The 24,779-nt window shown below is 28.2% G+C and overlaps 1 protein-coding gene across 6 annotated transcripts in view; it reads right to left on the bottom strand.

Annotated features, from left to right (window-relative positions):
* The window catches only part of GckIII (Germinal centre kinase III), a 477,720-nt gene that overhangs the window by 23,845 nt on the left and 429,096 nt on the right, over positions 1-24,779 (bottom strand). For 5 of the 6 annotated variants that reach the window (XM_075356817.1, XM_075356820.1, XM_075356816.1 and 2 more), the window contains 3 exons: positions 17,996-18,220; positions 11,944-12,109; positions 3,712-3,869 (listed from right to left, as the gene is read on the bottom strand). In XM_075356817.1, the coding sequence (XP_075212932.1) occupies positions 3,712-3,869; positions 11,944-12,109; positions 17,996-18,220 (549 nt within the window). Of the gene's footprint in view, positions 1-3,711; positions 3,870-11,943; positions 12,110-17,995; positions 18,221-21,434; positions 21,530-24,779 lie in introns of those variants that run through there. The other variant, XM_075356819.1, reaches the window with a different exon arrangement.

Raw genomic sequence — 24,779 nt, forward strand, 5'->3', positions numbered from 1 at the left:
TTCTCTTGTATTCCGGTTTTGTTGATGTTTTGTTTTATAAATGTTTTGTTGTTGTTTTTGTCCTTTGTTTTATTTCAATGTTATTGTTCCATGTAATATTTTTATGTTTCATATTGTGTGCTGAACTCACTTTTACCTTCTATGGGTAGGCAGTTCAATTCCTTTGTTTAATTAGGTCCTTTCAGTCTTAAGACTCTGTGAGATGTGTTTTGTAAGTTCATTAAATAGTAGTACACCGATGGGAATTTAACTCTTAGCATTCGCATTGGTGACTAATTTTATCTTTGAAGTAATACAGTACCAGTTGTTAAAGGTGTACGTATTAGCGGTCACTATAATGACTTGTCAATTGAACTGAATTTGGTTTATAGGATTTACTATCTGTAAATAAACCCTGACCTTACTTTAAAATCTACTTAGTATGTAATCATAGTTTTATTATTACATTGACATTTATTATTATTGTTGTGGCTGTGATAACTATTATTATTATTATTGTTATTGTCGATTATGATTATTTATTATATTAATTAACACTGTTTATTAACAATATTGTTAATACTGCAGATTCTTAAATTATTTTATCTCAAAATATCCTGATCGAGCCGCGAACACATGACAATATATTAATGCATTATTAATGGTTTTCTTTGGGATATCTACATGTTTAAAAGCACATACAAATCATTTACGTGAGATTTTTAGGATAACTTTCTTCTACTTCTGAAAACACAACTGTACTGAATTCTGACAAATAACAAAAGTAACCTATTTTCCTTTCTTTCATTAAAAAAAAAAAGAAAAAAGAAAAGTGGTCTTGGATATATATAAAGAATAGTGGATAAAAAAATTAAAGCATTTTATTTATCATAAGCAACAGATGTGTTGTGTTCAAAATATGAGGTATGTTTTTAAAGTAAGTACAGCTTTGAAATTAAAAAAAAAAAGTACACTATTCTTAACAATCTTATTTTTACGTGAAAGCCTGTACTTTAATCTACTTTTCAACATAACTGCCACCAATATTAAACCACTTGTATCATGCAACCAGCTTTTGAACACAATCATATCAAGTCTACTGCCTGACTTAATAACCACTGCAACACGATCGCTTTGATACCGGTACTCAGCCCAGCGTGAGAATAATTTTCAATAATTTAAAGTGTTCGGTCACAATTTCATAAACAACACTTCTTGAAACTTGAGGAAATTCTTCAAATAGTGAAGAAATCGTAAAGCGTCTGTTCTCTCACACTTTTTCATCAACTTTCTGCACCAAACGCTTCATTAATGACAGAAGGTCATCCATTCCATTCCTCATCATGAACATTCAGGCAGCCATCTTTAAAAGCTTTAACCCATTTTCGTACCATTCCATCACTCATAATGTTTTCTCCAAATACTTCACTGATCTGACAATGAATTTCAGCTGCTTTCACGCCTTTAGCACTAGGAAAACAAATCACACCATGTATTTCACAGTCGGCAGGAATCTCTATCAGTGAAGACATTTTAAGTACTCACAAACGTAAACACAGTCGAATATTTTCCGTAATGGCGTCTGCGGCTTGCCAACAGATGTGGATACACAGTATGCATGTGTGGAATGCCAACCAGAGCGTAACAGCGGCAGAATTTCAAAACAGAACTTATTTTAAACACATGCCTCGTATAATACATAGCAAATGTATATATATATTTATAATGGTATAAGTACAAATTTCAAAATAGCTAAAAATTAACAATCAGTTTTTTCAGTCATTTGACTCCAGATAAGGTAGCATGATATACATTTTGTGGGATCTCCATTGTATGCTCACTGAGAGTAGTAATTAATTAGGTTCAATTCAACAATTTGGAGGAACTGGCACACACACAACTTGCCATAGGTTACATGCTCAATTTGTTCTTTACCATATATCCAGTTCTTACACAATGGCAGCCTAAAGGCATTTTTTCATGCACTTATCCACTGGCAGGCATAGTTTTCATCCCACGGGATCTGTCATTGTTGTTTGAGTTTGAAGTCCTCTTCTATTAGCTTCAGGGCCATTTCATATACCAAACAGTATACCATTAATGAAAATAATAATGTATAACAGGATATTGGCAACGTTTATAACAGAATTCCAAAGAAATTTTTCCTACTGAAAATAAACTAAAAATATATTAGATGATATAAAACAGAAATAGAGATTCCAAAACAAAATCAGGAATTAATCAAGAAAAATTAGAAATTTCGGTAAGCAGTTTCTGACAAACTTTAAAACAAAATAAAATTAGTAACAGAAGAATTCAGTGGAAAGACCAGTTAGAAACTTAAGCAGGAAGGAATGAGAAAAGGACTTAGGTGTTATAAACGAGGCCCCATAGCAGGCAGAAACAAAAGAAAAAAACCAGAATTAAAAATCTGAAATTGCGAAAAATTTTTGTTTCCTTTTGGGGGGCTCCCATACTCAAGAGGAAAGCACTGGAGTAAAATTAGTTTTTCAGATAATCCCTAGGTAGTGATGATAAATTTAAAAAAGTTATTAAATTGTTTTAAAAATACAAATTCTTAAATTCAAAATAAAGTTGTACTTTATAAAGAAATATTCTAAAAAAATATGCAGTGAGTAACTTGGAAGATAATTTAGTTTTTAAATTATTTAAAATTTAAATCCATCCACCATTAGAATGGATGGGCAAAAATGTTTTATAGTAGTTTAAAGGGCTACTACTGATGTAGAGAATAAAGATACAAAAAACTTCTTTCTGAAATAATATTTAACTAGTCTTTAACTAGAGACAGGTGAATATGAAATAAATATTTTTGGAAAACAATAAATACTTTGGCCAAAACACCCCACACCCCCACCACACTACCATCCTTTTAACAATTTTTGCAAAACTGTAATATTTCCCCCTCTCTCGAGTGTAAGATCTGTCTTTGAAGAAAATCTGTCATCAGGGCTCCACAGTTAAATGAATACAGGCCCCAACTTACATACATAACCAGACGTCCATCTGATAAAAATATTTTTTTTTTTTGGAATTTAGCGCATTGTTTGCTCTTTTTTAACAGATTTACAATTTATTTAAATTTATTTTTTATTTTGAAAGAAACAATAAGAAAACATTCTTTTACCTATTCCCCGGCAGGGAGTCTTTTGTAAATACCTGTAGGGAATAGCATAATTTATTTTATTACATGGTAGAGTAAGTTATGTTCGTCATATTATAAATAAAAATTCAGTTTATTTTTAATGCAATTTTTTTTTTTTTTTTTAAGAAAATTGCAATTAATACCTTGGGGCCAGCAGGATGGTCAGTAAGAAGCAAAGATTAAGCAAATAATATGCTGTAGATTGCATTCGACACAACTGTGAGATGTCAATCAGTCAGTTATTGGGGGTTCTTATCTAATTGTTACTTATTTGTGAGATTTTATATATATATAATATCTTAGTACAAGAAGAGGATTATCATGCTGAAACAAAATCAACCAAACTGAAATCTCACAAATAAGTAACAATTAGATAAGAACCCCCATTACTTAATACATCATACACTTAACTGTCAGTAACAATCAAATGAGAAGAAAAGAAACTTTAAATATTAAGAAAAGTATTGTTTACCATTTCAAAGATTACTTTAATAATACAAACATAGAGTTAATTTTCTTGCTATATAACAGAATTGAAAGTTTTAAATAAAAAAATTAATAAATACCTTAGAATCATAAGCTGACTGTTTAATTACTTCAGGTGCCATCCAGAATGGTGTGCCAACAAATGTATTACGTTTACTGGTAGTATTTGTTAATTGGCCAGCAACACCAAAGTCTGCCAATTTTACATCACCCATCTCACTTAATAAAACATTAGCAGCTAAAACGTAAACAGTAACAATAAACCGTTAATTATTATGTTAAGTGATAATTAATAAGCATGATTGTAATTTTTTCTTACTAGATGCAAATTTACAAATCAGAAATACTATGTACTTCATTTGCAAGATTATTTATTCAGCTTAATTATAAATAAAGATAATTAGAAATATCTATCAAAATAATAATTACACTATGTCCACTGCAAATTGTTATTCAGCTACTTAAAGCAAAAAATATTTAAATTCCACATTAAATACATTAAAGAAATATGCAAAACCTTAAACAAAATTCAATGAAAGAATACTTGGAAGTATGATATTATAAAGAAATTTTTGTTAAGAAGCCGATGGAATGACATTTATGGAAAAAATTCATTACAATTCAATTAAAATGACTTCAGCTACTTTTAGAGTTAAAATTTTAGAAATATAGAGAAGCAAAATTTCTAGAATAAGACAAGCAGTAAAAATATAAAATTAAACATTAAATGAAAACATTATACATTATTAAAAAACAATTATACAATGAATGAAAAAATTAAGCTATATGCTTTATTACGCCATCGTGCACAATGCACAAATACAGTATGATAGAGAAAGTCAAGATTAGATTCATAGAGTATGAGGTAACCTGTTCTAAGGGAGCTTAATCTTCTCAGAGACCTTGCTCCCCAAAGCATTCATACAAGATTAAGATTCAGTGTTAAATACAATAATTTTTCCGGTTTTGCAAAAAAAATAAAACCAATTGGTCAAACCAATGAAATGGTGCGTTACCAAACCAGTAGCTGTTGTAAAGAATTGGAAAACAAACAAAAAAAGTTCACTAAAATAAGTAGAGGAATAAAATAAGTAGCCTGAGCTTATCAAAGAGTTTGTGTAAGAAAACTAGTTCATACACAAATTTGTTTGAGTTGTAATGAATTTCAATACTTGAAACAATTTCAATTTCACTACACTGAGATGAAACACATAATTCCTGCCACTTATTGAAAATGTTGACTATACTCGCTAATAAAAATTTCATGTATTCTTGTTCTTATAATATGACAACAGGAGCAAGCAAGAAATTTTAAGTAATGCAACTTTTTTTTTCTTAGGTCAAGTTATTTATTCAATGCTATTGTAAACATGATCAAACAAACCTTTGACCCACTCAAGTTTCCTGCAGAAGTGTGATACAGGTATAGTACAGGTAAGCTTTGACTGAAATTTTTTTAACTATAATTTTACACTAAGAATAGAACTTCACATATTTGATAAACTTATGGCAGTCATAACTGGGAAACAGAAACACAATAATAGATTCTTTTTAAAATCACAAGCAGTTAAGAATCCTTATAAAACAGCCAGACTAAGAATAACAAGGAACAAATGGATGTAGTTTTTCAAAGTCTCTGTTTCTTCATTCCAGATACGAGTTAACAATAAAGAAGTTAGTGTAGGAGTTCAATGTACTACTTTAAAGAAAATACATTTATTTATTTATGTATATTAGTACACTCTTCTTCCGCAAAAATCTGCAGGCTTTATATTCATATATTTTTGTTTAAAACATCACCCACTTTACACCAATAATGAACAATGTTTTTAATAATAGTAATAAATTAATTTTTTAGGTAATTCTAAAACACATCCAATGGCACTACAGATAAAAAATAAAAATAAAATAAAAAATAAAGAATACTGCTTTAAAATGTAGTAAAAATAGAAATTAGACTTCAAAACTTCAGTAGTGGAAAACATAAAAAAATAACTTTCAACACACGTGTAGATTACAGGAAAATATTTACAGATTATTTCCTCTGAAGGATATGTTCTGTACATGGAGGTAAAATACAAACAACTAGGAAAAGCAAGTATATATTTCAGCCTTTTTTTTTTTTTTAAGAATGAAACCTTTTGAAGGAAGCCATTGAAGAAAATATTGGAAACATCTTATTGAAAGAAAAAAGACAATACACACAAACACACTGATATAAAAAAGAAGTACAGACCACCGCAAAGAAATATAACATGAGAGTAAGGTCTAGTTTTTATTAATTTACATACAATGAAGTACGATTCCAAATTTTCATAGTAAAAGTACACATTTGAAGTTTTTAAATCACAAAGAATTAAACTAAAACATTTAAAAATTTTACTGGCTGGATATCTCATAAAAATAAGTAACATGACAGAATAGAAGAAAGTGATTGTAAAATTTTTTTACTGCTTTACTTTCCAAATGCAGAAATTAAAAAATTTTACTGATCGGACATCTCATAAAAAGAAATAAAATGATGTAGAAATGACTGTAAAACTATTTTTTTTATTGCTTTAGTTATTTTTTACTTACTTATTTTGCTTTTGCTTTACTCATATTTTTTCATTGCTCTACTAAATGCAGTAAGTGAAGAAATTTTGTGATAATACTAAATTTATTTTAACTTCGAAACAGAATAAAAAAAGCTGACATTACAGTTGAAGAACTTTCCCATCACACACCTCTTTTCTGATGTGCAGCTTATACACACAACTTGTAAAATACTTATTATTTTATTTAAATATATTTTTTGTTAATTTAATTCAATGATTCTAACTAAAGCACGCACGCAGACTGTATTATTTCATTTGCGTGGTGTAGCAGTACTAGCAGCCCCTTTAAATACGTTTTTCCACTTTAAATATTATTCATTTATTTAATTCCACTGGTCACCTGTAACGTCACAACATAGCAAATGACAACAGCAGCTGTACATCAGTGCTACACACTAGCGCTCCTTGTGGTGAGAGGGGGTATAATGACAATGTTCATCATATTGCATGCCAACAAAATTAATGCCAGTGCAATAACTACCTGAAGGATGTACCTAAATGAGTTCCAGAAATACTTACAAGTTTATGAATGTTGACAACTGCCAAAGAAAATTAAACTACACAGTTTTTGTAAAATCAATATTTTGTGTAAACATATATCTTACTGCTTACTTTTTATCTATCTCTCAGCTATGTGTTATTATTTATGTGTCTTTATTAAACTAATTACAATCTACATTTTCAAATAATTGTTTAATGTAATCTAATCACTGCAATATTTTAAAAGTTTCTATCATCAATACTCCCTTCCACTTCTAAATTAAATAAACTTTAATGCCTTACTGTACAAACTATCAATAGTTCTTCACTTAGTGACAATTTCTCAAAGGCTTCTTTTTAACTCCCATTTGAATTAAAAACTTAACTTTTATATGCCATTTAATTTTGAAAATTCTATTGCTGCACAAAAAACCTCTATTTATGTCCTTGTTGCTTCTTCCTATTGTCTAAGGTAAGAAATATTATTAGAATCTGTACTGTGATGGATTGCTGAGTTTTACTTTTCTTTAATATAATTAGTACAGAGGAAGATATGGACAATAAAGGAAGATTCAATTTTATTATTACAACAATGATTATTATTAACAAAACAGTAATTCATTCAAACTAGCACTAAAAAACAGTTAAAATTAAGATTTAAACAGACATATTAGGAGGCTTACTTTTTTAAGTATAAACAGAAAACTGAAGAAAAAACATTGTATTTTAATTAATTTACTTGCAGTAAATTTAATAATTTAAATTTAGTTCTAATAAACAATATATTTTACTTAATGAAACATTGTGACTAATTAGAATTGAAACTAATATTTTTTTCCTTTTTTACTTAAATTTGCAAAAGCAAAAAGGTTAACTCAAGTACACTACAATACTTTATGTACTATAATTTCTTATTTGAAGAAAAACTGATTATTCTGATTTATATGGTAAAGTTTTACATGAGCTCTATATTCTGCCAAATTATACTTTAATAAACCATATTAAATAATCCTGAATAGTTTTAAAAGAGAAAATTTCTGTAAGCCCAACAATTAGAAAATGGTGTAATACAGAATTTAATTTTCATATTGTTTTTATACATGTTGTGACATCATTATTATGGTTTTGGTCATCTTTGTCATTCTGGTGGTCTCATTCGGTTAAAAACTTCAATTTGGTTGTCAGACTGAACAATGAAAATCAATAGAATTATTTTTGTAACTATCTAGTTATCAAAAATTATTAATATATAATACTGTATAATAGGCACTGATTACACAAATTAATTTATTTTTAAATGTATATGGGGTTCAATCCATTTGAAGTGACCCATGGATGGTTGCTTGACCAATTCATTGAAACTTACCCACTCTTGTCTTAGGACTTAAAACTTTTTTTTTTTAATTTTTTTTTAATTTTTTATTTAAGCAGTTTACCTGTGGCAGTCATTTTTGTTATGGTGCACATACCTATTTTTGTGATTGTAAGAGTTTACAGAAAAAAATCATAACTAAAATACTATTGGTCCTGTAAGGATGAAACAAAAAGCAATTTATTCATATTTTCTCAAGGTTCCTCCTTCTTTCTATGAGAAAATTACCAATAAAGTTGAACGTGAAAAACAGTGAAATTTTAAATTATTTTTTATATGTAGATATATGTTAGTAGTTTTACCATAAATAATATTAATAATGATATACTTATCCCTAAACTTTTATGAATTTCTGAAAACTTTTAATTTTTTTTAAATTCAAATTTTGGCATCAAATAACTCTGATGGAGCTGGTGATAAAAGTCTTAAATTTGCGCAACTTGTAGTGTTTTTGTAGATTTTTATGGCCAATAAAATAGTTATAGCCTCTCAAAAATCATGAAAAACCTGTTTAAAAGCGATACCATTTTGATTCACTAAGTAAGTGTTTCAAGGTTTCTAGTCTCCTTGGCACTTTAATATTTTTATACTTATTACTATAGTTGAAATAGACTTTCAAAAAAATTTCCAGTCATCAGGAAAATTCATGTTGCAACATGCTGATTTATGCTTATTGTATCATTTAGCTTTGTAGTTACAGAGTGGTCAGTCTAACATCAGTCAGTGACCTGTTCACATCTTTACAAGTGTCTCAAATTTCAAACTGCGTTTGGAAATGTTTATTAAATAAATAAGTTTTACTTAATATTATATTTGAAAATTTAAAAATCAGTTAAAGTTTTACATTATTTTCAAGTAATTTCACAAAAACAAAGGAAGAACAATGTTTCATCGGAATTTATGTGAGTGAAGTGTCATAAAACAGTGTATGGTATGTGTCAAAAGAACTCATTAAAATTTGTGAATTTAGTGATAAAAACAAACAACTTATTTTTTTAAGCATTAATTCAGATGTCACTAGTGTTTGTAAATATCATGAAAAAATGTTTTCGCCAAAATTCAGTCACCTGAACAGACAATTCTCTTGTGACCTGTTGAAAACTCATAAAAACAACAGTAAAGAAAAACTTAAGACAAATAACATTAGAGCAAGCTCTTAAAGAACACATTTTTCCAAATTTAAATTTAGTTCCTGGAAAGTCTCTTTGTGTTAACAGTTTCAAAAGTATTTCTGGCAAAGCCAAATCTGCAAAGGCCATTAAACTGTCAGATTCTAAACAATGATGAAATTTATCCATTTTGTAATCACAAGTTGAAAAACATCAAGTATTTGTTGATTAAATCAGATGAGATAGCTAAGATTTCAGAAATTTTAAAACACTGTTTTGACTGCTGTAAAACAGTTTTTAGTACCATAAGCATTTTCCTGGGTCAGAAGTCACTGTAAGATGTTACTTTACCTCAAACTCCAAGGACTATGTCAAGTATTGTACCACTTTCACTAAGACCCTATTGCTTGTGTGTATAACAATCATTGTGGATAGGAGAAGTGGTAGATATTAGCCTCAAAAATGACAGGTGCAGGTTCACCAGCTGGACAACATACATCATTTCAGAAGTCTCAGCAAGTGTGGGTATACTGATCTCCAAGTCCTGAGACAGTTATCATTTGAACTAACTACAGTGACAGGTTGTTCTCACACAATCCATGAGAATTATCAGAAGTGATATCACAGCTGTTGGTAAAACACACTAAATAATAAACTTTCTTTGCTATAAAAACAGATTATTTCAAAGAAGAATTAAAATTCGGCTACAATTTATTTCTTCTTTGACAGTGTTTACAAAAATAAACCAATATAAAAATAAAAATTAATTCTTGAAAAAAAGATGTAGGCTTCTCATTGAAATCTCAGTTTGGCTAAGTTTTACAAGCATTTTTGAATCAAAATTGTATTAGGTCACTGGGTGGTATTGGTTAAGTTATCATTAAATTACGACCTATCATTAATAATTTAAAAAAAACTATTTTAAAGTATTTAAAATGTCAACTTCAACAAGATAGGGGCTAAATATAAAAAATTTAAAGTGCAAGGAAGACAAGAAACCACTAAGCACTAATTTATAGAGAGTCAAAAAATGGTATCACTTTTAACAGGTTTTTCATGATTTTTGAAATAACTTTTTTATTAGTACAATACACAAGAAATTTTTTTATTTGTCAAAAAAATCTACAAAAATACAAAGTTGTGCAAATTTGAGATTTTTATTACCAGCATCAGAGTTATTTGAAGCAAAAATTTGAATTTCTAAAAAAAATTAGTTTTCAAAAATTTATAAAAAATTAGGGGTAAGTATACCACAATTAATATTATTTATGGGAGAACTACTAACATATACCTATGTATAAAAAAATAATTCAAACTGTGTATGCCATTCCTGTCTCTTGAAAAAAATTGCCAAAAGTGAAATTTCACAGTTTTTCATGTTCAAATTTATTGGTAATTTTTTTATAGAAAGAAGAGAGAAATAAATAAACCACTAGTCCAGTCTTTTACCGGGAGAAAATATGTTTTAATTGTTTTTTGTTTCATCCTTCCAGGACCAATAGTTTTTTGGTTACAATTTTTTCTGTAAACCCTTACAATCACAAAAATGGGTGTTTGCACCGTAACAAAAATGGCCACCACAGAAACTGCTTAAATAAAAAATAGTTTTAAGGTCCTGATACATGTAAGAAATGTGGGTTGTTTAATTTTTTTTTTAATTGGTCAAGCAAACAGAATCGGGTAAAATATTAAACGATTAGTTTTTTCTACTGTATAAGAAGTAAATGGTACATAAAAACAAAATTTTTTATAACTCAACATATACAAAGTATAAAGTGTTTAGGTAAGATGATCTATTTAAGAAAAAAAATGTTCCTATTAATACGGACTATTTTATTTAAATTTCCAACAAGAGAAAAAAAATTAAATTTATGGTGAAATTCACAGGACCAGGGAAATATTCTTTAACAGACAGATTCTGGTAAATCAAGATTATGTTATAAATTGGTTTAACTGTATTAAACTCAACTTCCTTTTCTACCAACTTCATCACTTTTTTATCCTTTTTATTTTTAAATTGAATTCTCTCATACCAATGATTACTTATTGAGCATTACCTCTTCTATCTTCTAAATCATTTTTATTTTCCACTGAAAGAATAACTTCAGCAAATTTTTAACATTTTCTTTTATTCTTTTGATTGTCATTGAAATCAATTTTCAATTTTAATAAAAACATTTTTTTTTGTCATTTCGTTTCTCTTTGAAAACTTGTTAAACTTTTATACCAGATAAAATGTTTAATTCATTTATCTCCTAATCTCACCTATATAAATATTAAGTATTTTTATTTTCCAGCATCTTCTCCAAATATATTTATGAAAGTGCTTCTTTAAACTTAAAGTAATGCCACAAAAACCAATGTTTTTGTTATAAGTAGATGGCATTTCAACATTGAAATTCTAATTTATGCTACAACAGTCAAGAGAATATTAAGAAAAACAATCATATTTTGGAACAAAAAATGATAACAGAACTTTCATAGGATACAGACCCAAATGTTAACATTCAGAAAATGTCTTTAATATTCAATACAATACAAAAGTTAAATTAAAATATCATTCCATCAAGTCTATGAACAGATTATACATTAGAAAGTACTTAAAAATTTACATGAATGTAATTAATAAATATTAATGCTCTGAGTGTATCTTTTACTGGTTTTGCTCAATGTAAACATCAAACAATTATCTGATTACAACAGATAATTCAGTGCTAAACATCATAAAATTAATTAACATATAAAAAAGCACACCTTTAATATCTCTATGTAATTTCCTTTCACTATGAAGGTAATCAAGTCCTTTCAACACTTCTCTTAGTATAATTGCAATATGCATTTCCTCAAAATTACCAGCTTTCATCAAGTCCAAGGCGGAGCCCCCTCCCAAGTACTCCATGATGATCCATAGTTTTGTCCCCTAAAAAAATAAATAAATAAAATGAATTTTGTAAATGCAGTGTATACTTTTAATACATAAATCATTTATTATGGTATATAAAATTTACTAAAATAAAACAAAACTAATTTGTTTCCACTTAATCGTGTATGAAACTTGTAAATTGCAGTAAAAACAAAATTTAATTTTCTGTTATCAGCACATAGAATGCATTTATACATTTTTGTATTGTATTTGTATTTCAGCAAGTCTAAAATTTAATTCATATAAATTTGGTAAAATTAAAAAGATAGTATGAAATGTACTTCCTAAAACTTGGTGCTATTTTTCTTTCAAGAATGTAGGTTTCTTTTAAGAGTATAAAAATTCTGTCTTATTTTTAAATTTATTGTGCATAATGATTTAATTACTTTTTATTACTTAGGTGTATATTATTAAATATCAAAATTATCTGAAAATGTAATTCACTTCTAAACAATTTAGATTACATGATCGGAAAAGCTTCAAGAAGCAAATAGGTTTTTGAAATAAAATATTATAGACCAAAAAGTAGGTGTTAAAATGGTCAAGGACTGATACAGAGATGTAGAAGGGCCAATAAATAAAATAATGCATTCAATTCTAAGTAATTCAAATAACGAAAGTGAAGGATCAAAAAGATAATGATTTTACTGATAATTTAATAATTTCTAATTTCTTTATAATTCAATGTTTTGATAAATTACAATATATTACAAACAAAGATCTGTATAATGAAACTCAAGGTTCCACGATATACTTTCGATTTAGAGGAATACTGTTAATGAGAAAATCAGAAAAATGACCTTTCTTTGCATCTCTATCTGAAGTCTTACTGTATCAGGAAAAATAAATAAAATGAAGAAAGCAAAATTGGAAAATTCTTAAACAGTTTTCAATTTTTAATAAAATAAAAATAATAGTATCAATGAAATTAGGAGTAAATATATTTTCAGGATTGTTCAGGTCTTTTGCAGAGAACACAAACTCTGTAAAACTGTAATCCCATTCAATTTAGATAAAATTTTTAAATATTTATTACTTTTACTGCAGTAAGAAAAAGTTACCTTAATAATATGTTTATTTATACGTGGTTATTTTTCGTTTTTTTCATAAAATTATGGGTTAACTCTCTAATCATTGCTTAAAATATTTACTAACTTCTAAAAGGAATTAGTGACTTTTTATTGTCTACATCTTGTTTTGTTATAATCATCTTCAATATTACTTTCTACATTCATTACTTGTTGATGCTGCAAATGTCTGTACTGTGACCTCATAAGTTCACTGATGCTGATACCAGCCTTACAGCGTCTAGGGCCTCTTTTAAAGAAGGGGCAGGGATTTCTTGATTTATTTCTGTAGTGGGCTTTCAGGCAGTCATACATACAACAGTTTTGTTAATTTGATATTTTATAGGTAAAGATTTCATGTTTTTAGATTTTCCTATGACTGCTGCGACAGCAGCAACTGCTGTTTTTCAGTCCCTGACAGGGACTTATTGTGCTGTTAATAAGATTTGTTAATCTTATTCAGTTGCCATTTTTCCTTCATTATAAAGTCCAAGGCTTTTCTTTTTGTTGTAGAGGGCCTAAATTACATTAGCTAGTACAGAATAGTGAAGGGACCCACCAATATTTTCATTATAGAAGAATTTTTGTTACAATTTCATTATGGAGCTTGACTGTATATTCTACTCTCACAGCTCAGCAGTAATCATGAAACTCATCTAAATTAATTAGGTATTATCCTAATTAGCTGCAGCATTTTTATTACTATTTTTATTACTCAAATTTATTTTTATATGTACATAGGTTTTTTAATAATTAAAGAGGCAAATGGCAACAGAGGAAAAACTGTTAAATAGAATAAACTGAAACTGTTTGACATTCAAGTTGGACCTCCTGACAATATAAGATGCTCGAAAAGAGTATCCATTATTAAAATCTTCTCATAAAAATGCATAATTCTTGTTCATGTTAAATAACATCTGCCCCCCCATATCGCTCAAGACATAGGAAGCTATTAAAAATAATGTCAGCAGGTGTTGCCTTATCCACCTTACAGTCCCAATCTTGCACAATCAATTTTTTGTTGGTCCTCTCAAAAAGGTTTTATGTACCACCACATTTGGCAACAACAAGCAGTTCAAGAATGACTGAAACACCAAGGTTAAAAATTTTTTTAAACTTACAGAAAGATGAGACAAGTGCCTAAATGTAGCCAGGAAAAAGTTTTCTTAAGTCGCTTGTCTTATAATTATTGAATGACCCTTTTAATTCATTTGTTGAAATCAAATCATAATTATATATTATTATAAAAAAATGTATAATATAATGCAGTATTATAAAATACATAATAAAAAAAAAAATACCTGTACATTAAAGCATTTTTAAACATCAGGATAGACTCTGGATAAGCAGAGTATTCTTTATTGTTGTTTCAGCACATATTTGCAGTCCAACAGATTACATATACCAAAACAAGCATTACACTACAATGCTCTAAGTGAAAATAAACCACCAGAACAAATAGAATTTTAAAATTTCTATTTTTTAAAATTACATATCTATTTACAAAGTGGAATGACTTGGACAAGTGGACGGACATCCATTTTGTAGTAGTCATAATACTATAATTTGTATTTTAAACCTCAAACATTAACTCTAAATTTAATTACAACTTAATAAATAATCTAGATTGTCTGGTTACTATTGCCACATATAATTTTACAGAACCAAAAATTTATCTGCAATTAACTAGAATATATAATGTACGAATATAAATAATGGCACAGTAATACATTTATAATGATAACTGTAATAAGTTTTAATTATTTAAAATGACAATTTGATACAATAATCTGACACAAAACGAAGTTGTTTTAATAATTATTGAGATGAATAAATCATACACCAAATGCTGAATTATACCATACAAAACATGAAAGTTATAATCTCTTAGTTAAATTTAATATTCAATAAAATTTCATGTAGTTAAATTTATAGTGACAACTGATCCGTAGGTCACTATTATAAATTAGTCATTGTATAGAATGTGTCCTCTACATTATGCATCACTACACTCCCATAACCCAGCTGTGTATTGTTCAGTAAAGCCCTTCCTACAACCTCTGCTTGCATAATAAAATCTACCTAAAACACTCGCATTTAACAAATAAAAGTACACATGAAAAAAGCATAGACATTGCACTAAGCCTGAATATTCCAACATTGTATGTATAGAATTTTCTATTAAAGAATTCAGCACATAAAAGACCATTTTTTTTTTTAATTACTTAAGTTTAGTTAAAATAATGTACAAGAAAACATACTAGACCATATATATGGATGTTCTTCATCACTCAATTTAATACTTAAAATGTTATAGAAATGAGATAAAATATAAAGGGAAAAAAGAATACAACCAATATTTTTAGGTCTTAGAACTTTCAGATCTAAGATTTTGTCTACGAATCTCCTCCAGTTCTTTATAGAATTTATGTTAAAAAATATCAACAGAATATTTTATGATTTAAGTTAACAAAATCTAGATGTTCAGAATAAATTAATAAACTAAGCTGATTGTATGTACTTTCTGATAATAAAAAGATTCAAAATTTGTGGCACAATTTTTTACTGGCTTCAAATATCCTTCAATTTCAACACTGTAGGATTTAAAATGCAATTCTTTATTACTCTAAAACATAAAGCACACAGATGTGCAGCAGTTCTTTCCAGGGTGTCTGAAGTATTTATTTTTTTTGGGGGGGGGGTCAAAAAACGCCCAGAATTATCGCCCGGAATTTTTTTAAATAAAAAAATAAAGCTAATCTAAAAGATGAATAAAACTTACAACTAATATCACAGATAAAATCTAAAGTAAAACAAAAAGTGAATTGAATTTAAAAAAAGTCCAAGACGGGTGTAAAGGGCCATAGTATTGGCACTACTAATAGTAAAGTACAGGGATATGTAATGCAACAAGATGTCGTAGATAACTAGAAAGAAGCCAGTAACCAGAAAGGAAGAATCCATCTCCACCCTGTGCATCAAATGAGCTTTCTAAACTCTGACAAGCAATATTTTTAATTATGACAACAGAAATTAAAATATAAACATAAACATGTGCTTCAATTATGTTCACCATCAAGTCAGTTAGAACACGTAATTTTAAAACAAATAACTTTTGACTCAATTGTGTACAACCAATGAATGAATGAATTTTTAACTCTGAATGAAACTTAAAATTTTCTCATAGTAATTAAATTTTTTTGGCATTTTCTATATTGAAAAATGAAATTACCCTATTCTGAGCACTTAATAAACTACTTTTCAGAGCAATGATGCATACTATTGACCAGCGGTTCAGCTACAAATTAAGTGAGAGGCTCAACTGATTGTAAAAAGTACAACTATTTATAAAAATTAACTTCTATAATGCTATAAAAACAGGCATAACTAATAAAATATACTGTTTAGGTAATACAAATTACCTAAGATTGCACACAGTCAGAAGAGATAGAGCTACAATAACAATTTGATTAAAGTATGAAAAAACGGCATTAATTAATAATGCATTGAAATAAACACTTCTTAAATGATATATTACATTTCCGATAGATATTATGAACTGCTAATAAAAATAGCAAAGAGAAATGCTTAAGAATGGTTTCAAAAAATAAAAATCTCTAACAAAATCTGGTTTTCAACCGCTAAACACTAATCAGCAGAAGATATAACAAAAAAAATTATAAGTATAAATCAAAGTATAAAGCAGAATGAAACAAACAAATATGTAAAAAAAAACTGATAAGGCTCTACAAATAAAAAAAGATGTTCTATACTACTTCGTGTACTTATTAATCTTTCTTTTAATTTTACTTTTGCCATTTAAATTTCTTTTTTTTTTAAAGTAATAATAATTACAGCAGTTAAAAAGAATGTAAACATACTAACAATCTATTAAGCATTTCTTTAACTGTTTGTATGTTAGCCCCAAATAAGTTTACTCCTTTTATTATTTCTACTAACATATATGCAAAATTAAAACATACTTCTATAATGAAAATGATAGATTATGTTCCTATTTCTATCATTTTTCCTAATGCTCAACTCTAATTTAAGGTAAACAATTCAAAAAATTAAATGCTAATTAATCGTCTAATGTTTCTTATTATAAAAAAATGTTTACAACAAGTTAAGCAACTTAAAGGCAATTCAAACTGAAAATTTGTCACTAGAAACTAACAATTTCACAAAAAAATCTATACAGTACTTTTCCTGCACCATTGATAATCTTTAAAGTAGCAAACCTTATGAGTAAGAAAATAATTATGAACAAGCACAATGCAAAGTGGATGATTAGAATACTAACTCCCAAAAATATACTGTATACACACACGCATGCACAAAATACTGCAATGAAATAAGGGTCTTTTAGTTCATTAATTACAACTAGTAAAGGATTCACTATTTATTCATGGACAATGTATACAGTAGGTATAAATTGTTTATACATAATTAGAACAATTTTAAGACTCTTTGTTGACAGTGGGATTAATCTGCAAAGAAAAATAACATTACTGTTTAATAATCTGTTATAAAAATAAATTCTGAATCCATTTACAGGTTAATTAATATCATTTGCTAAACTATACCCTGAATCTGTTTACAATGTTATTGAAAAAAAAATTTTAATGTCTAACTCTACCTTTATTAAAAAAAATTTACTATCACACAATAATCAAGTTGATAGTTATGCTAGCTGTGTGCAATTGTGTAATCAAGGATGATATTAGATTATTCTCCTCGCAAATTTTTATTGCAGTGACAGGTACATTCTACCTATTTATCAACCAGTAAACATAATAAATTAATATAAACTCACCTTGAGGTATGAACCAAAATACTTGGTAACGAAGGGACTATCACACTGTGAAAGCACCATAATTTCCTGCTGAATATCTTCGATTTCATCTTCAGCTTCTTCAAGGTCTATTATTTTAATTGCTACTACTTGTTGACTACGATTATCGATCCCCTTGAACACCTCACCAAATGAACCCTTTCCTATCCTCTCTTGCTTTGTGAAGATCAGCTCAGGGTCCACCTTCTGAAATAAGAAAGAAAATTTCAATTATTGTGTATCAAAATTTTCAGATAATGAACAAAAATAACCCGCAGTTTTTACATTAGTCCCATCACACAATTTTTCATAACATAAGTATATTTTAAAACCAAATTTTTATTTTAAGTGTTCAGTATGTTTTCTTGATTCTACATATTATTATGGATGTCACACCATTTATGTTATTTTATCAATACAATGACCTTTAATTTTGATACTGGAAAAGCATATATATATTTCTGATATCATTTCAGTATTTGTATTAATTCTGGACATATTGTCCCAATGAGACATATGACTCATTTAATCTGTGAAATTTACTATAAGGAAAACACAATAAAAAAATTATTCTATGCTTATATCATGTTATAGTAACAAAATAACTACATCTTCATTCACAAAAGAAAAAATCTTGATAAGGAAAATAAGAAAAGATATCAAATTTAGAATTATATTGAAAATAGTTGAATTTAATTTCAAACAGTTGTTATATTTATTTAATTTATATTTGTTACAGTATACAAAAATAAATTCTTCAAATGTCTTCTGATTTTCAAAAACCAAAAAGCAAATTTATTTGCTGAAGATTTGCTCACGCTCGCAAATAAATAAAAAATCCTCCATCCTGAGATCAACTTGAAACTAAACCGATTCAATATAAACCGAATAATTAAATGTGACTACATTTCAAAGTTAAATATATATACATGAAATATTCTTTACATTTCATTTTCTAAGAAAGAGTAAACAGCTATCTTTATTACCTAGTTCACATTCCTTATAATTACAATAACAATGCACAAAATATTATGTTTGAATACAAATAACTTTATAAAGGAAAGCCCAATGAGCACAACTCCAACTGTTACACAATACTACCTCAATTTAATTTTATCTTTCAGATTTACAGTAGTAAGTTAATTAACCTTAAAAAATTTTCATCAAAACTTTCTACAATACCAGAAGTAAGCAGTATGTAATACTAATAACTACATTTGAGGAGACAGTACTGTAATGTATGAATGCCATAAAAAAATGAGGATCTATTGAAAGACAAGGAAAACAATCCTGGAAGAGGGCGGAATAGCACTGAAAGGCAGCACCTTTCAGTATAGCTGTACAGCAGGCTGTGTGCCTTTCAGTAGTGTTCATCTAGTAGAAAGGATGGCAACTGATAACAGCTGATATGATTGATTTGAAGGTCTATTTTAGGTTTAGAGTACTGCATAGCTGAAAACAATGAAAAACTACACTAATATGTTCACAAGAAATGATTTTCATTATTCAATTTACAAATAGGAGAGAAATTTAATAGGAGAATCTTGTTTAAACAACTAAATTTGACCATAAATAAAAACAATTAGTTTAAGATAAAGAGTTATTTGGCAACAAACACTTGTAAAGATAAAAACTGCAAAGGAAGACAAAGATTGCAATATACATAAAACAGAAACTGAGGATATAGTAAATACTATAAAGATTAACACTTTAAAGATCACTTTAAGCTTTAACAATTAACACAGAATTGAAAGGAATGCGGTTTTTCTGCATTCCAGTCAACAAAATGATTTGGAAGAACCTAAATCTGACTTTTCATATAAATTTTTCTCTATCTGTAACAATGATAATGATTTAAAACGACAACAATAAGTCATTACTTTCATTAGATATAAAATGGCATCCTGGTGATACTAACGACAACCAAACAAAAATTTATAAATAAAAAATACAAAGATAAATTTATTTGCAGTTTAGCTGCTATAAATTCAGGTAAAATAGTAACTTTATAATACTAGATTTCATGGCACATGTTATAATTTGTTCATTCACAGAACACACCTGGATCAAGTATGATATAGTCTAAGACTACTAACATTTAATTGACCTTGCAACCTGTTGTCAAATACTGTAATCTCAAAATAAATAAAATATTTTAAAAAATATTGTAAACAAAAATTAAACCCACAGTTGGGTGAAAGTTGACAAAAGCTACTCAAGGATTCAAACTCTACAGATTTATTTAAAGAATTTAACAAATCAGTTGAAATACAATTTACAAAAAATACTCTAATATTATTGTTTCACAATGCACAATTAACATACAAAAAACTATGTATGTCACTATTGTTAATTAATAAATAATTACATTATAATGCATTGGAAATCTGTAACAATGCAGCAAATTAAGAGAATTAGTTTCAGATGTTACATATTTTGTATAAAATAACAATTCATTAAGTACAGTATTAAGTAATTCATTAAGAATCATAAGTACAGTAATACAATAACCATTCTTAAAAAGCTGAGGGGATATTATTTTGTTTAATGTAGTTAAAAAAGTAAATTCTTTTAACATGTACAACAAATAACGTTTTAATAAGTGTCCTCAGTAAACTCAAATTTAGAAAATACTTATAAAGAACTTATTGTCATGACTGATAGAAAAGTTGTTTTGTGTTTTGGAAGCCTTAAATAAGAAAAAAATTTACCAAGTCAAGAGTAATAAATTTAATTAATTACATAATTTAAAAATAAATAAGGGTAATAAATAAATAAAGGGATATCTGTAATTTTTTGCTTTTTTTTAACTTTACTTTATTATATTTCTACAAAGTAATTCTGAACAATTTTTAAAAAGTTAATTTAAAAAACTGATAGTGTAAAAAAAATTATTCAATACATTTTTACCAGATGTAACAAACCAATAATAAAGCAGTGTGTATGTTTTATTAACAAAGTTTTTGGTCCTTTAACTTTTTAAACATTTAATTATGTTTTAGCAGGGTATACAGGTGTAGCTAAATTAAAACTTTCATTCTACGATTACATGGTAAAACAATCAATTATGCAATAAAAACAGAAATGAATATTACACATCTGAAGATTCACCATGTAAATCGCTGAGAAACTGGCAACTATTACCACTTAAAAATATTTATTTCTACCATTATGAATTGGTAATTAACGAATTACAATTTTTTTTTGTTTTATTTAACGAATAACTTATTTCACTTTTTCTTCCACCTCATCATTTTGGATATTTTCACAAATAAGTAATTTCACTGGTTTCAAAAATTAAATCAACTAGTTATAAAATTTATTTAATTTAAAAGTAAACTAAAAATAATAAATTTTCTGAAATGAACACGAGAAAAATATGTTACGTTAAAAAAATATAAAATAAATTTCATAACCTTACTTTAACAATACTACCAGCAAATACCATTCCCTCTTCCGTGCCAACAACACAAAGTAAACTCAACTGTACCAGCGAAGGATTACATACCTAGCGCAATCTACAGCGATGAATACTAACCAAACTTGTTATGGGTGACAAGAACGGTTCAACACCTGAAGTCATTTATCCGTAACCCAGACCTGTCGAGTAACATCGTATACCGGTACTCCCAGTCTTGATTATTTAATACCGCTATAATACTATTACAAACTACACAATTAATTTCCGTATATATAGGTAGGCCCGCTTTAAACTTTTTATATTCTTGCACCGAAGAAAAATATATACATAAATCTTTAAAAAAAATCCCCTTTAATTTAATTCTTGCAAAAAACAATACCTCGTATCACGGCAACATTCACCAGCCCTGCGTTTTGACTCCACAGTTATAAATCGCCCATCTCGCAGATATATGATCGAAATCAAATTATTTTCTGTAAAGTGTATTTTCAGCTATCAATAAAACTACCTTAAAGGTTTATACAGCCCTTTTAATTTACTTTGATTTCAAAACAAATGTTTTAAGTAAGGAAATTACCAGATTCATAAGAAATCGCATTAATAGATCGCTACATTGTATCAAGAGGATAAAAGTTTCTAGAAAAACCAAATTTTATTACAGCTTCATCAAAACCGAAATGCTAAATCTCATTAAAAAAATGTTCGTCTTTATTGAGGCTTACAGTACACAGTTCATTAATTCAATTCATTAAAGTGTGCGCTTCAACCGGCAAAACTCAAGTACTACATAAAGGTAGGAGTGTCGGCTAAATTTATATAGCCTGCCATTTCCGGTAACGTACATACATCTACATCGGTTCGGCTGTTGAGCTGCTACGGTGGAACAAACATATACATTCTCTAAATATATTACATTCCTTTTGGGCAATCGTGTAAAAAATAATGTTTTTTTTTTAATTCAAGGAAGAGCATAAGTAGTATTTTTATTGGGAGAAATAAAAACATTCAAAGGAATACGTAATGCATTAAATGCGCGGCATCTTAATCATACCAATTTCCAGGATCGTAGTCACAAATTTTTAATACTTTTCGTACCTACCACGTACATAAATTATTATTTGGTGCAATCTCTCTTGCCGATTGTTATTATTAATAGAAATTTCTGCTAATACTCCTTCAATAACTTCATCTGTACTGGGTCGGCCAGGCTTTTTATCATCTAAGAGGCTACCAATGGGTTAAACATTTTCTATTAAATTTGTGATTACTTTATCATCAAAGAGGCTACCAATGAGAGATTCCACCAAATAATAATTTATCTACGTGGTCGGTACGAAAAGTATTAAAAAAACATAAAAACCATCCATACAAGATTCAGTCAGAACAAGAACTTATTGAAGATGATCTTGATAGGAGGGTTGAATTCCGTCAAATTTTGACACGAGATTAACAGCAAGAAATACTCGTATTTCTTGTTTCAACATATTGTTCATTGACGAAGCCTCATTCAGTTTATACAGGGCTGTTAACAGATTAACAGTAGGCACTGGTCAAGAAAATTTTCACTAGCATCGTGAAAGTCATATCCAGCATCCAGAACAGTTGAATGTAAGGGCTGGAATGATAGGTGACACACTTCTTGGGCCATTTGTTATTTATGTTAACTTGATGCTTTGCTGAACGAGCAAATAATTAGTGAACTAATTATTAGCAAATAATTGCTGAACTCTCAACAATTTGACTGAGATATCTCTTAGACCAAACGGACAACTTTTATTCATGAGAGATGCGTTTTCCTTAGGTGCTTCTCTGCAATAAGATCCCAACGTGAGAAATGAGTTGAACCAGCAGTTTCAAAATCGTTAGTTAAATCGACGTGGCAGTACTCTTAAAATTGAAAATCAACCGTTTATAACTCACAGCCAACTTCTCTCGAAGAATTAAGGAAATGCATTGAGATAGAATGTAGGAAAATTTCACCAGAAACTTTTCACAACGTGAAAGAAGCTTTCGAGCAGCGTCTGTATTAGTGCATGAGGAACCCGGGGAGGACGGCAATTTGAACGTTTAAATATGAGATGAGAAGCAATAAAACTTTTAACTGAAATACGTTTATTAACGGGTATTTTTAGTTCACGAGACTACAGGACTATTTTAAAATAAAAGATAGTATTATCTACACGTAAAAAAGTAATTAAATTGCAAGCTATTATTTACTTTAATAAAATTCTTCAAGACTGTAAGTTTAATTAAAAGGAATGTGCAGTCCCTCGGTACAAGGAAGTATGGCGCAAATCGCTGTCTGTTATCTCAATTATAAAAAAAAAGTTAGAGGGGGTTGTTAAGCTACTTTTCAGCACCCGATATAAATATAGTTGTATAACTATATATATTTGTATTTATATATTGTATAACTATATATATATATATATATATATATATATATATATATATAGTTGTGTGTGTGTGCGCGCGCTACATATACCCCAGAGGAATTTTAGTTTGTTAAATATGTTCCTCAAAATTTGTTACGACAACAGAAACAAAAATGTCTCTAAGTTGTTTATTTCCAAAATAAACGGTAATTGTAAAAGGAAATATTAACAATATACATTTTTTTCTGTAAGAACTTTTGTTGAATCGATGAGATCGCCTTGTTGACTGTGTCCTTGTTCCGTCCGATTTTTACTTACAGTGCACTACACTACAAAACGGTGGCGTTTTGTGAGGAAATGTTAATGTAATGCTATAAATAGAATTATATAAAATGTTTATAAAATTCCGTGATCAAAATGATGTATATAGTTTACAAGAAAGAATATTTATAAATAATGAAACTGGTATCAGTGTGGACGAAGAGATAATAAAAATAAAGAACGTAGTTTTCAAAAAAAATATATATATATATTATCGTCTAACATTTACAGCTTCCTTGTTTTATTTTTGTTTAATATAATAAAATTTTTTTTAACAAATAGTATAATTTTAAACTATAAATTAAACATTTTCAAATAATAAGCAGAGAAACGTTTGCTGTTTTTAAACTGCATATAATCTGAACCGAAAAAACGTATTATATTAATGGAAACAATATAATTTTCCTAAAATGAGTCGTTTCGGTGTAGAGGACTGCCTCTATAAGTTGTAAGTGTAGTTTCTTGTTTCGTAAGAATAAGCAATAAAACGTTCCTCTAATTCCTTTTTTGTATTACACATAGATTAGAAAACATATATAAAATAAAAATACAAAAATACAGTGTTGTGTACAGTGTATGTACTTTCTTTTACATTAGTATTCCAACTAGAAAATCACAAACAGGAATCCATCGCGATTCCTTAAAAGTG

This window comes from Lycorma delicatula, chromosome 2 (genome assembly GCF_047948215.1).
Source record: "Lycorma delicatula isolate Av1 chromosome 2, ASM4794821v1, whole genome shotgun sequence".
Lineage (NCBI taxonomy): Eukaryota > Metazoa > Arthropoda > Insecta > Hemiptera > Fulgoridae > Lycorma > Lycorma delicatula.